The sequence below is a fragment of the Perca fluviatilis genome, chromosome 23 (genome assembly GCF_010015445.1).
Source record: "Perca fluviatilis chromosome 23, GENO_Pfluv_1.0, whole genome shotgun sequence".
Lineage (NCBI taxonomy): Eukaryota > Metazoa > Chordata > Actinopteri > Perciformes > Percidae > Perca > Perca fluviatilis.
This window is the reverse complement of record NC_053134.1, coordinates 25,361,606-25,375,804: the sequence shown is the minus strand read 5'-3', so window position 1 is coordinate 25,375,804 and position 14,199 is coordinate 25,361,606. Positions and strand designations below refer to the sequence as shown.

The 14,199-nt window shown below is 42.6% G+C and overlaps 1 protein-coding gene across 3 annotated transcripts; it reads right to left on the bottom strand.

The window, feature by feature from the left end:
* Nucleotides 1-1,808: 1,808 nt before the first annotated feature.
* LOC120553523 (FK506-binding protein 5-like) lies at nt 1,809-12,923 on the bottom strand. 3 transcript variants are annotated; one of them, XM_039792038.1, is made up of 5 exons: nt 12,625-12,923; nt 6,556-7,907; nt 3,145-6,165; nt 2,939-3,001; nt 1,809-2,766 (listed from the first exon to the last, which is right to left on the bottom strand). In XM_039792038.1, the coding sequence occupies exons 2-5, from the start codon at nt 7,856-7,858 to the stop codon at nt 2,714-2,716; spliced, it is 4,440 nt and encodes a 1,479-aa protein (XP_039647972.1). In that variant the 5' UTR covers nt 7,859-7,907; nt 12,625-12,923; the 3' UTR covers nt 1,809-2,713. The 3 variants fall into 3 exon arrangements, with proteins under 3 accessions (XP_039647972.1, XP_039647974.1, XP_039647973.1); XM_039792039.1 differs by lacking the exon at nt 1,809-2,766 and having other exon boundaries at nt 2,948-3,001; nt 3,118-6,165; XM_039792040.1 differs by lacking the exons at nt 6,556-7,907; nt 12,625-12,923 and having other exon boundaries at nt 3,145-6,549.
* Between the last annotated feature and the right edge of the window lie 1,276 nt (nt 12,924-14,199).

Here is a 14,199-nt window from a genome sequence, read left to right as displayed (position 1 = left end):
TCGTAGTATTGTGTGACAAAAAGAACGCAACAACCCGCGGTTATTCGTTTTTCTCAACATGGATGTGACGTCACACTCGAGCTACTAGTCGCGATTACAAGACAAAAAGAACGCACCATTAGTGTAGATGAGCTGCAGCTGGAACCCTGACTCCCGCAAACCACACTCCTGCAATTAAGGACAGACAGAGGGGAGGGGAGGGGAGGAGAGGGGGAGAGCAGAGAGCTATATATATATATCTATATCTAGCAGCAGCCACAGCAGCCTAACTAAAGCTCCAGATGTGGACTGATGTGGTCATTTAAAAAAAGAAAGCAACACTTTGTAATGACTTTAACTACACACACGATAAATAATAGGCTAAATGCGAAATGGGGGGGGGGAGGGGGGTGACATATATGTACTTTCGGGCCGTGGGTAGAGCCAGAGCACGGAGACAGCTTCGACTGTAAAACTTGGTTCACTTTTAATGACACTCCTCAAGTGTAGGACAACTCAAGACTCATAACAAAACGTGCTTCGTCATCTCAACATCATATCCCTCCGCCAACATAACTGTTACTGAATTACAGTGTAACATGTTAGATAGCTCCCTTGTTAACTCAAGGATCCGAATAGGCCTACATTATGAAGCCACAATTAATGAAAATATGTGACTTTTTTCAGTAACCCTAAAAAAAGGTCATCCGTTAACTAAATAGGCCTAGTCATAAAATAAATCTCATCTTACATTATCCTTAATCAAATCTAGGCTACAGTGCAAGGAAAAAAAAAAGAAATTACATTAGTAGAGAAGACGATACTACAATATTTCATTTAAAGTGACATTCATCCATCATAAATAAATAATGACCTGTTCTGTTCCTGTTCTGCGATCATTAAAGCAGCAGCTAAAAGCTTCAGCCAGCTGTCCAGAGCTTTCATTCCCCAGCAGCCTCCCTAGACGCTGCTAATGCACTGAACCCAAACGAGCAGACCGCCTCCCTGAGAGGCAGCAAGACATGAACACAGAGCTGTGAACTGTTGATAGCCTATATAACGTCAAATGAACTTGAAGGGAGGTCAACTTCTCTTTTTTTTGTCTCAGCTTGCTGAAATGGCAGACGGCACAGAACACGTCTTCCCAGCGCTGTCCGCGCGTTGCCAAATTACAAATCCTACTATGGTCTACTAAATACCTACACAAGTAGTTATGTATGCTATATCTTGTTGTACGTTTGCCATCTTATGGGCATAATGTGAAAAATAGTTGTCCGCTCTTCGAACCTGTTTTCTTATTTTTTTTAGAAGGAACATTCTAACGTCATTGTGGACCCGTTTTGACAGCTCTTTTGCGTACTGGATTAAAACAGAGCAGATGAAAAATGAAAGGAGCCTTTTTGCGTGCCACAAGCTGAACAGCCAATCAGACGAACTGGCTGACAGCCGCCGTTCGATTCACGAAGGCCGACGGACTGTTGAGTTGTTGCTGATATGGAATGACGCCGGTAATAAAGAAGCAGAGAAGACCTGAGGGAAAGAGGGCGAGCCCAGGCGCTCTGCTGCTTCCAGGAATAGGAGAGCCGCTAATGGCGCTGGCCTGCAAAGTGGCCCGTAATGCCTGATGATGGAAAACACAGCCAGCCAATTACAGCGGCCATATCTAATCAACGGGGTCAGTGGTCAACTCCCTCCGACCGTCTGTCTTCATTTAACGTCCCTGTCACGAGCTGCTGGCCTCATCGCTGGGAGGAGTTCAATGGATGGATGAATGGTGCTGTTGTGAATTATGTTTGACACACACACACACACAGACAGACAGACAGACAGACAGACGACCCGATTTATTGGATAGATAGCCTATTGTTGGCTGAAACAAGATTCTCTTTGTACACATTTTAGACGTGAACATTGGTCTTAGGTCTTCTGAGATGTCAACTCTAGTCATAAAAATAGATTTGGTCATACCAGCCTATAGATACGTGCTGGATCTACTTTCATTCCATTACACACAAATTAATTCAACTTTGTGATGCAAGATGGTCAACTACTGAAAGAGAAAAAGTGATGGATTTACCAAATATTGACTGAGGTACGTACTAGAGTGCGGATCGGGCCGCATTTTTCTGTCCGAGCCCGGCCCACGTCCATCAGAGCAGTAACCCAGCTGCTGAACTGTATGACACAAACTTAATACTACGGAGCCAACATTTGACATGTTACACTGTATGGTTTAACACATACACTACTGCAATGTCTCCCTCTAAGGGCGAAGCACAAGAGCACACAAGACAAAACAGCAATGAATCCATTTGATTTTTTATGCATTTTCACATTACCATTTTAAAAAGTGATACATTATCATTTATGAAAGTACAAAAAAAAAACAATATCCAAAAATGTGACATATTAAAAAAAGATCAAAATATCTGTGACTTTTAAGATGAAAAAGATTTAACATAACGCTGAATTTTAATACAATTTGAGGTAGCTCGTAAAAAGAACATTTGTTTCCCGTAGACACAAGACATTCAAAAACAACGCCATTACCACTAAGAGCTGATATAATATAATAGTAAACAGTATACACATACACACAAACCGTTGCAATACAGAAAATGCTATGGAAAATGAAAAGATTTAAGCAGTAACTTGTTTTTCGCCGATCAACCACCTTTCACTTTGGGAGTGGGAACAAACTGGAGACAGATTCACAGAACCGGGCATCATCTTCTCACCAATGGGTTTTTGGATGGGGTCTATACCTTATTCCCTCCCTGCTGGAACCTGCAATGAGAAATAGCAGGAGAAAGCAGAAAAAAAAAATATAAAAAGAATTACACCTGCAGCTCAGAAACCACAATACCCGGTGAAATTGCCTAGTACATTGCTTGTCTGTAAAAATAAGTCTTATTATGCATGGACCATAACCATGATGGGGGAAAATGTTAAGTATCACCTTTTGTTGGCTTTGCCACGGTTGGCTTCTCTGACCACTTGTAATGATCACCCACACAGTTTCCTATTGTAAAAATAAGGGTTAGGAATGTGGATTTTAATTAGTCACATTAAAAATTACTACTACCATATCATTTGACTGTTGGAATTTATTAAAGGACATTTAAAAAAAAAAAATACATTTTAGAGACTTCAAAAAGAACACACTTTGTTCTCCAGGGGGATCCCGACCTGCGGCCTTTGTCATCTCTATGGCCGCGGCCTTGGTCATCCCTATGGCCTCAATCTTGGACTTCTTCATCAGGGGGGTTGACGACTTTTGGGACTTTTGCCTCCGTCTATGATCTGGTCTAGCTGCCCTCTTCAAATGATTTGTGGTGGTTCTCAAGTCTTCCTTCATCCCCGGGCTAGTTTTTTTGTCTTTTCTGGTTGGGATATAGCTCTGCTCCCAGATTTCTTTCGCCCGTTTTTTTTTTAAACTTTGCATGGCTCCAGAAGATGATGGCCCTTTGGTGGGACTGTCAGGGGGGTTTAAAGTTGAGGGGTTGCTGTAGAAGCGAGACCGCTGTAGGCTGGACGAAGACACGTGTTTGAGAATAGATGTGCTCTGCTTAGCTGCAGGAAGACTAACGGACCGAGTAAAATCTCTTGAGGAGGACGAGCTCTGTCTGGCTTCAGAAAGATGGTCACTGGTGGAAGACGAGCTACTGAAGGTAGGTAAGGAATGTTGCCTTGAAAAGATTATGGGTTTTACGGTAGCCTGAATGTTCTCGGTTGTATGGCGTTGGTCATTTGCAGGTTTTGACGTGAGCACAAATCTTACTTTTTTATTTGCGCACGAGTCAGTATTTTTGCTGGATGCCGTGGACGTCTTTGGAGACCGAGATCCAGCTTTACCCTGCCCGCGGACTGCCGTTTCTTTCAAAAGTTTCCAGGATTGATCGTGTTGAGGAGGCTTCACAAGAACAAAGCGAGGAATAACAGGACCGTCACCCAGGGTAGACTCTGCCTCCCTGCACACTGATTGGGGCTGCTTCTCTGAAGAATCTTCAGATGACAGTTTGCTTTTTTTAGGCTGCTTTCCGTTAGCAGTCCCACGAAGACGATCCACAGTTTCAGCTGAAGGTCTGTTTTTGGTAGCACGTAAGGAATCGCCACCGTCTTCCGATCCTGATGAGAGTATTCCTTTTGTTTTTGCCTTCTTTTTGCTGAAATGGCTTTTTTCAACCACTTTTCCTGAATCACAAAAAGCCTTTCTTTTTGAGGTCGTTTGTCGGTTGGTCTTGTGTTGAACACGCTCAGAGTCACATTTAGCTTCCATCAGCTGCCCACGCTTTTCTCTACCGTCTGACAGGTCAGAGCATGCATCCTGCGTCACTTCTTTTAATTGGGTATCCTGAAGTGTCGACTGGGGATGTGGCAGTGATGGGTTTGGAACAGACCGTGTGGTTTCCAGAAGACTTTCTTTAGCCGTTCTATACTCCCTGTCCACAGTTTTAGGGGACGGTTGGTTTTGTTCCACACATGGGGCGTCCCCACTGTCCGACCCAGAGGATGAAATGCTGTTCCTCCTTGGCGTTATGTAGTTTTGGTCATCGTCATCGTCCGTATCCGAGTCAATGATTATAACAATTTCTTCAGAGGCAGCTTTGGCTTCAATCGGCTGCCCGATCATTTCTGTGCTGGGAGACGGGTCGGAGCGCGCATCCTGCGTCACTTCTTCAAACGGTGTGTCCTGATGTATGGGTTGGTGCCGGGCTGCTGATGAGTCAACAGGTAGCGGTCGTTTTTTTTGAAACTTTTCTTTAACAGTTCCACGCTGACTGTCCATAGTTTCAGGCCTTCCTTCGGTTTCAGCCTTCTTTTTGCAGTTTTGGTCACTTTCATCCTCCGAATCAAGGATTATAATGTCCATATCTGTAACAGCATTGCCTTCATCCTCCGAATCATCTGTCTCTGAGAGCAGAGGTGCTGACCTCAAACTGGACACTGTCAAATAGTTGTGTCCTAATGCAGAGGAGTAATCACAACTGTCTTCAGTTGCACAGCTGTCTACAGACTCTCTCCTGTTCTTAGTTGGTTGTGGTTTTCCCTCAGAGTCCAGTCCATGTTCTGGTGTGCTCCTGCCTAATGCTTGTTTCATAAAGCTGGCCAAAGTGTCAAATGTCTCGATCTGGGAAGGAGGAAAAGCTGGTACTCGATTCGGAGATGGCCAGTGTGTTGGGCTTGTGTCACATTGTCTTTCTTGGTCTCCTGTTTCCCCATCATCTAGCACATGTATGTCTGGGCTATCCTGGTCTTCATTATCAGATTCAAATTTGAGGTCTGATATGCTTATAGGAATGAATAACCAGTCATCATCATCATCATCATCATCATCATCATCATCATCAGTCTCATCTTCAGAGAAAGGACCACGGTCATATTTAGGGTATAATGCACCAGTTTCATCGGTTTCAACAAAAGGAGAAGAACAATGTACTATATCACGTCTTTCTGTGTCTGGTGAAACCTGCTTCTTTGGAACCAGTTCCTCAACTGAAATGATTACTGTGTCCGTCTGAGCCGGTCCCTGCAAATGTCCATAGTCTTCATTTTCAAATGGTGACTCAGTATTGTTGAGTACAGTTACTTGTGTAGGTGAAGAGGTCTCCACAGCCATAGACTCAATCTGTGGACTTTCCTCTTCACTAATAAATTCATACTGTGGGTCTTCAGGACCCGCTGAGAGAAACCGCTCTGTTGTTGGGAGTTCTGTTGCCGGCTGGGAGGGGTCATCATCTGAAATGTCCTCATATTGTGGATTTTTTACAACCAGTTCTTTGTTTTCAGAAAGTGCTGTGCTTAAATCAGTTTGTAAATGCACAGAACCTGCACCCTCACTCACACCTTCACTTTGGTTTGTAAAAAGTGATACTATGTTAAGAATCTGAATCCTATCAACTGCTGAATTTGGCTGGGAATGTGGATTTACTTCCTTCCAGGTAACACCGCACTGTTGGCGATCTTCAATTGTTTGCTTTTCAATGACCGACAGGGGTTCAAATGTTTTGTTTTCCGATGCCACTGAACTAGACTTTGTTTGAAGATCCTCCGAGACATCAGGTGAACTCGGCTGCTTCTCAGTCAGTTCATCCCAGATCATTTCAGGCACCGCTGTGAGAACTACTGGACTCTCATCTTCACTCTTTGTGCAAGTGGCAGCAACGTCCATTATTCGTGGATATTCTGTGGATGTAAAGAGATGAATGTTATCTATATTCCCATTCCAGTATTGTTGCAGTATGACTTTAGAAAGGTTCTCCATCTCGCCAATGTCCTGTACATTTTCCAGACTAGCAATGAGCTCCTTCAGTGCAGTTAATGAATAATGAATGGTTGTCATGCCATTCTGTATGTACTTATCACACCATTTACTATAGAAACCTTCATAATTTTTTCTGACACATGTTTCATCTTCACAGTCATCTGAAAAAACAGTTTTGCAATATTCATTTGCAGGCATAGTTACATCCCAATGTTTTTTTACAGACAAATCAAAATCTACTGATGCACTCTTGTCAACAGATGCATTTTGTAAAGGATATTTAGAATGTTCTACAGCAGAGCCTGGTGTACCTGTTGAATGTTTCTCTGATGCTGATGTAGCACAATCGTCTGCGTCTTTAGACTTGAGTATTAACTTGGCATTTACTGTGCTGTCCTTTGAACAGTCCTCCTTACGTGCTTGTCCAACTGTGCACTGCACATTGGCACCCCAGTTGTGACTTTGCCTCTCCACATCACCTTTGGCAGAGGTTGTAGGGAGATTGACAACACTGTCAACCTTTGGCACGATGCTGTCAGACTGCAGTGTGGAGTTCCTGTCCAAATCCTTATTTGAATGTCCAGGATTTCTGTTTTTCTGAGTTAAAATAGACCTAAAATAAAGGAGCTTTTGTGCAAGAAAGTTCTGTATTTCAACATCTGTAGGTGGTCGCGTTTTTCCAGCTGACATGAGTTTGTCTGTGGATGGCCGACTACTGAGATGGCAGGAGACCTGCTGCTGATAGGGGATGGAAGGTGTTCCTCTTGAATGATCTAGGTTTTGTGTTCTAGCCTGTCCACAGTTTAGAACAGTTCGTAAACCTTTGACTTGCTGAGATTTGCTGCGTCTTTTATTTAAAAAAATAGCAGTGTTGCGTTCAATGTTGCAGTTTGTTTCCTCTGATGAACAAGGCAGTTCTGAAGAGTTTGTTTTTAGTAAGGCTTCCAGCAGAGGCATAGAGGTCTTTGTTTTGCACACAGTCACAGAAGAACACCGATCTTGTAAAGGTAATGCCTTTGCTGTGACTTCAAGTCGGTCTACCTGAAGTGCTGCAGAACTGGTACCGTCTTTAAAGGCACAACTCAAAGGTTGCTGCAGTCCAGTATCATGGTTCCAATTTGACTTTTTCTGGAAATGCCAACTGAAATGTTGCCTGGAATATTCTTTTTGTTGTCCACTGTTATCATCAGCACGTCTTAAAGAGTTCTCATAGACCGGTGTCCCAAAATAACTGCTGTGTTGTGCGGAGACACGTGCAGAGGAATAAAAATCAGCATTATCTTTTCTGCTCATTTGCATGTTTTGAGAAATACATGCACCGTCCCCGGGTCTTGGGTGCTGAAATCCAGTGCTTGTTATTGTTGCGTGTGACTCCTGTTGGTGGTAAAGTTTCTGTGATTGATAGCCTTGCTGCAACGGAACTCGACTGTAAGTCCCTCTTAGCTCCTCAGGATATTGAGTGGCTACCATGTCGTTTTGTGTTCCAACTTCAGGGTAAACAACTGGTACAGGTGTAACATTGATGTCTTGTGGTAATCGGCGAGCACCCAGGTTACTCCAGTCTTGGAACACAGAACAGGCCCCACCTTGGCTGTGTGGAAATCCGGATCGCATTGCATAAAGAGCAATCTTTCAAGTGATGACTTCAGTTTGCGTCTCAGGTCTAGGAAACAAATAAGGAAAATTAGTGGTTGGCTGTTGTCATATTCACTACAAAAAGGGGTCAGCAACCTTTTAAATATGAAGCGCCATTTAAAATGTTATGTTAATCAGTGTGCCATATCAGCATTAAGCTTGCCATCATTTACCAAACCCGCACAGGCAGTGTTATTTTTTTCCTTTGTGCTGCATTCTGTGTAGGAGACCCATGGACTACTAGCCAATCAAAGGCAGAGTAAGGCAGGTCTTCGCGGAATGCGGATGTAGAAAAGGTTAAATGGTATAGGCCTTTTCCCCCTGTGGTTACAATCCCATACCACTCTTTGGGGGTCAGTTCTTAAACCTACATTTTGGAGCTGCTCAGGAGGTGGTACTAAATTCAAGATCCAGCTATTCTTGAAGAGAAGGAATGCAACTAAGGATGTTTGGTTATTTTGCTTTGGGAAGCCTGACACCCATTGTAACTAAGCCAGTTGGTTTTTAAGAAAACAAAAACCGCAATGATAAACTAGAACTGCAAGCAGTTATGACTGGGTCCAAGCCTCCCTGACGCAAGACACCCCGCGAAAGTGGAACCCAAAGCACAACAGTGGCGAGGCTACAAGGTCTGTAGTAAAGTACAATTGCAAATGTGGGAGGTCCAACAATAATCTCAAGTTTTGCGTTGATAGCATTTACTATGGCAGAGAAATTGCAAATGCCTTGTGTTGCTCACTCAGCATAAGGGCGAGGTTTGCTAATGTAAGCCAACACATTTCAGAATTCGATAAGACAGCCCTAGTCCCCAACGGACTGGAGCTGGGCCTGACGTCTACAGAAAACGTATTGCCTCTTTTCCGGTGCTTCTGTGTGGCGTACGCTAGTTTGCTGCTCCAGGCAAAACTTATTCTTTGACGACTTGTTGCCTGGATTACACTTAAAGCTACACTAGTTCTAATCCAGCACTCATAGTTCTCTTCTCTTACAGCGGCTGTGTCGCCAAATCTCAGTCGTTTACATACCATTAGCTACTTTAGCTTAGCTGTTAGCAATGGCTTTTTCCTCTCCCTCATTCGCCCTCACTTGCTCAGTGTGTCAAATGTTTAGCTATTCCTCTGCCTTCCTTTAGGGATGATGATACATGTGCACATAAATAGCTATGGTGTTCCACAATAGAGTCCGGATCGGGCCGAATTTTTCTGTCCGAGGCCGGCCCGCGTCTGGCAGAGCCCGACAGGTATTAAGAAATTTGCGTCCAAGCCCGACCCGAGCCTGACCGTTAAAATCTAAATTTTTTCCCCCTCTCATACTAATGACACAGGTAGGCTACATTTGTTTGTGTGGAAAGCCCGCTTTTGTTAAGCAACTGTAGGAAGGCATCCGGAAATGTCAACAGATGAGCACATCAGCGCACACGGGGCAACAAGCGCACGTTAATCAGCTGTTAAAATGTTCAGTGTGTTAACCTTTCCTGATCGCTTCGTTTCCGACTGTGATCAAAAAACCAGGAGAGACTCGTTACCTCCAGGGCCGACGTTATAACATGAATAACCACTAACTCTGCTCCGGTTGCATCTACAACACGTCTGCTTCCTCTCTCTCTCTTCTGCCCACTTACCACACACACACACCTCTCTTAAAAATGAGCCGCAGCACCATTTTACAACAAATGCCTTATCGCTCTGATGTGACCGAGCCCGACCCGGACCATGATTTCTAAATCTCTGTCCGAACCCTTATTCCACAAGGCTCTGTATGTGTGTGTGTGTGTGTATATATATATGTATATATATATATATATATATATATATATATATATATATATATACATATATATACACACACCCCCACACACACACACACACACACACACACACACACACACACACACACACACACACACACACACACACACACACACACACACACACACACACACACACACACACACACACACACACACACGAAACAAAAAACAACCTTCTCCTTCGCTGATAAACTCTGTACGGAGTGTCTATTGTTAAAACTACTAGCTTACCACAGTAGCACAACTTCAATGCTTCAACATCTCCACAGAAAGCATCCGGTCTACCTAGTCCACAAAGCATACCCAACACACGATAACCGTCATTTATTATAAATCAATGGGATTTCTGGGTTAGATGAGGCTGAGGTTGTTGCTCTGAGTCACATATAGAAGAGTGTTTAAAAAGGTACCATGGCATGAAAATGTCACTTTATAAAGGTTTTTTAACATTAATATGCATCCCCCCAGCCTGCCTATGGTCCCCAGTGGCTAGGAATGGTGATAGGTGTAAACCAAGCCCTGGGTATCCTGCTCTGCCTTTGAGAAAATGAAAGCTCAGATGGGCCGATCTGCCTCCTCTTTCTCTGCTTTGCCTGCCCAGAGAATTTGTCCCACCCGTGAGAAAGCGACATCATGGCTTTCAAACGAGCAAAGTGGCAGTTGGTCAAGGCCACACCCCCACCGTGCCCCACCTCTCTCGTCCTCAATAGCGACAGACACAGAAATGGCACATACTAAGGAAAGCTCATTGTGGGACTGGCTCTAGTGGCTGTAATTCTGCACCAAGGCTGAATTTCGGGAAAGAGACTTCAGATACAGTATTATGGGACCACTAAGGTCTATATAAAAGAGACTTCAGATACAGTATTAGGGGACACTAAGGCCTATATAAAAGCATCCAAAGAGCATGTCATGGGACCTTAACGATACACGTGTAGTAGTTCAGCGACTAGAAACGAGTCAGGGCATCCATACTATGCTGCAATCTGCCTTAGCTATAGCCCTGCAACACATGGTTCCCCTTGATCAAGGCCTTGAACTATTTTGAAAATAGACACATTTTCAGTCCCTCCAGAAAAAACGCGATTATGTGATCGCATAATTCCATGCATAATCAGCCAAAGTCCGCATATTCATGCGGGGCCGCATTTTTTCAAATATGCCGCACTTTTGCCGCATAAATTGCCGATTTCAGTCACATATATCTTAGGAGAAAGTTGAAAAAAGTTGTGTTTACTTCACACAAGAGCAGCCATTTTCCCCTGTTGCCATGGGAACGTTATGAAGTGATGTAATTACTAGACGTGAACAAAATCGAAAAGCAGGGTGTTGGAGGTTGCATTTGACATGTACTTTGAGTCTCTTAAATTGGTATCTAATAAGACAGCTATCTTAATATCTGATGTCAAATTTCTTTGTTTAAGTGCTCCTGCTGTCTATATTATTAACGATTTTTGAAAGTCTGTCTCTTTTGTATCATTTTATTTTTACTTTCATATTATAATTATTTGTATAATTTTTTTGTATCTTATTTGTTTACGTATTGCAATGACTGAATATCTGTAAACAATTTTTTTTTAATCAAGTTTTTTTTTTTTTTTTTTAAAGCAGGATGTTTGGAAAAAAAATAAAATAATAAAATTCCCCCCAGATTTCATCGCATAAATATCCTGCATATTCCACTAAATTTTTTAAGAAAACGTGCCGCATAATCAAGGATTTTTGCCCGCAACAATCACAAAAAAACTCCGCGTTTTTCTGGAAGGACTGACAAATGAGTTGAGAGATCAGCAAGAGGTAAGCCAGCCACTTTGCTATCAAATGCCTTATCATGATCCTCCATTGTTCGGATGTTGATGACTACTGTGCAAACATATACAGGGCCTCATGACAAATTACTACTTTCCTTTAGGCCTTGGTGAATGTTTCACAGAGATAAAAACATCCCACAAAATGATCTATAATAAAAATAAATTAAATTAACACATCAGTTTCCAAAAAAAACAAAACGGCGACGCCTGTATGCCAGCTTGAGGCTTCAAAACTGCAGTCTACAGAACAATGGGTGACGTCACGGGATGGAAAGTTTTTTTGTTTTTTTTATAAATAGGTTGGGCTAACGTTAGCTAGCTAATCTCCCTCTTCTCATGTCACGTCTGATCAACAATAAGTTATGGGAGTGAGAAACACAAGGCATTGTGGGCTAACGTTACGTACCGAGTAACGTTAGTACAGGGGGGAGTGACAGGCTGCGGCTGGAAATCGGAATAACGGTGGGAAATAGTTTTAACATGACTTTGCCCCCTCACACGCGAATTTTGGTTAAAAAAAAAAAAGTGTTACTATAATTGTATCACTACAAAAACCCCAGCGCTAAAGTGCCATTTCTCGAATGACCGCTTAAGGGCCACTTGAGGCTGGCTCCAAAAGTGAGTCCATAACATAAAGATGTAGCTAGTTAATCCATTCCCTATAGTCCATGCCCAACTTTAAAGCAGAAATTATTTATTTTTATCCACAGAGGCACGCCCAAGCAATGGCGTAACGTAACTCTAACGTTTTACAATGCAGAATTACGGGCACAAACCAAAACTGTGAATACGAGACTTCATGACTACTATTGAATGCACTTGCAGTGTTGCTAGAATATAACGGCTCTAACAGTACCATATTAGGTCGGCAATTTGGTACGGTTAACCCGTTGACACGTTAAACATTTCGGCGTTTTTCCATCAGCCGAAGGACAGCATGTTGCAAACGTTACTCGTTAGGGACGAGACAAGCGATACCACAACTAGCTAAACAGTAAAGTTACATTTTTTTTTTTTTTTTTTTTTTTTTTAAATTGAGCCAATAGTAGGCTACCGCTAAACAGAAAACTTAAGTCAGAGAAATACAAACGTCGAAGTATCCTCTAACGTTCATCATTACTTACCGCAGCTCCGCATTTCACCTAATTTAACACTGCTTGCTCAAACCCGATGCAAAGGTAAGCTTAACATTTTTTTTTTCCTACGGTGGTAGGTGGTACCTCCACCGAGTTAAAGTCGACCCTCAACTGAGAGAAATCCCATGCTCGTTATCCATCAACGTCTATGGGTACGAAGAAGAAAAAAAAAAAGCCGGGGATGAATTTCCTCACGATTATTCCCACTTCAGTTCGCAGTCCTCGACGTGCTGAGTCTCTACGGTTATCTCGACACATCCACGGTCTCAGCGTCCACTGAGGAGGGACGGCGCGGACCCGGCCATTTATATACCGCTCAGCTTCTTCTTCTTCCTCGCTTTTATTGGCGGACTACAAACCGACGGATAATGTGCATGCTGCCACCTACTGGAGCGGAGCGTTCAACACGCCATCACTTTAATCCACCAAAACTGATAAAAGAATGAATAAATAATTTAATAAATACATTTAATTAAAGCTTAGTTTGAACCTGTGCACGTTTTCCACCTGGCTGTTTCTAGGTCACTCGGTCCTTTTGGTTTCAGTCGTGCACAGATATAATTGTTACAACAGTTTTCATGTAACAGTTTAACTTTTTCTAACAGGCACCACCAGAGCTTTTCCTTGGGTTCTTACATGATTTTTATTCAACTACCAGTGGGTAATTGATCAATATAGCCAAATAATATATAAAAAATATATATATATCAAGAGTCGGGGGAGAAGACTTTGTTCCATCTACATACCCTAATTTCTGTGACTTTTTATGACTCAGTCACTCAGACTCGGCCTATTGTTGTTTCAATTTGTTAATATTAAACTAAGGAATTGGTTTACATTGACCGTTATTAAATCTCAGTCTCTGTTGAGCTTTTCCAGCAACCAAGTCCACTTCCTGCTCAGGTTTGGGAGTATAAAGCCCATGTTGCAAGTTAACCACCACTGTTGATTAATAGGTACATATAGCACTCAATATATGTATATCATTGTTAAAAATGTCTCCAAATAGTGTTAAAGGCCAGTTTTTGTCGTTTTTGGTATTAGTGTTTTTTTTCTGCAATTCGGTGATGACGTCACGTTGGGGAGACGTGTATCAGCCTGGTACTAGAACTATGGTGACTGACTGGGATGAGGAAGAGGGTTTTTTACTGTCCGTGAATAGCACCAAGTGAAAGTCAATGTTTTATTTATATCTAGTGACAGTGATCATGTCGTTAGTTCAGATAAGTACTGGTAAACTTATCTAGATCTAGAAAATACAAGGCATCATGCTAGCTATGTGCTAACTTGCCAGTCCCACCTGTGAAATCTCCCGATGGTTGTAAACACATAGATATGATTGATATCATGATTAGATATCTCACGTTTTGATGGTAGCCTAGGCTACTAGCTCCAGTAACAACATATTTGCCTGGTGTTTATTTATTACTTGGACGGGGATGCTGTTCAGCTTTTCACAAGTTTAGACAGCTAGCTAACGCTACGCCGACGCTTCGCTAACGTAGTGCAACAGCATTAGCCTAGCCGGCTAGGTAAATATTACAACTGCCTTCGGAGTTTCCT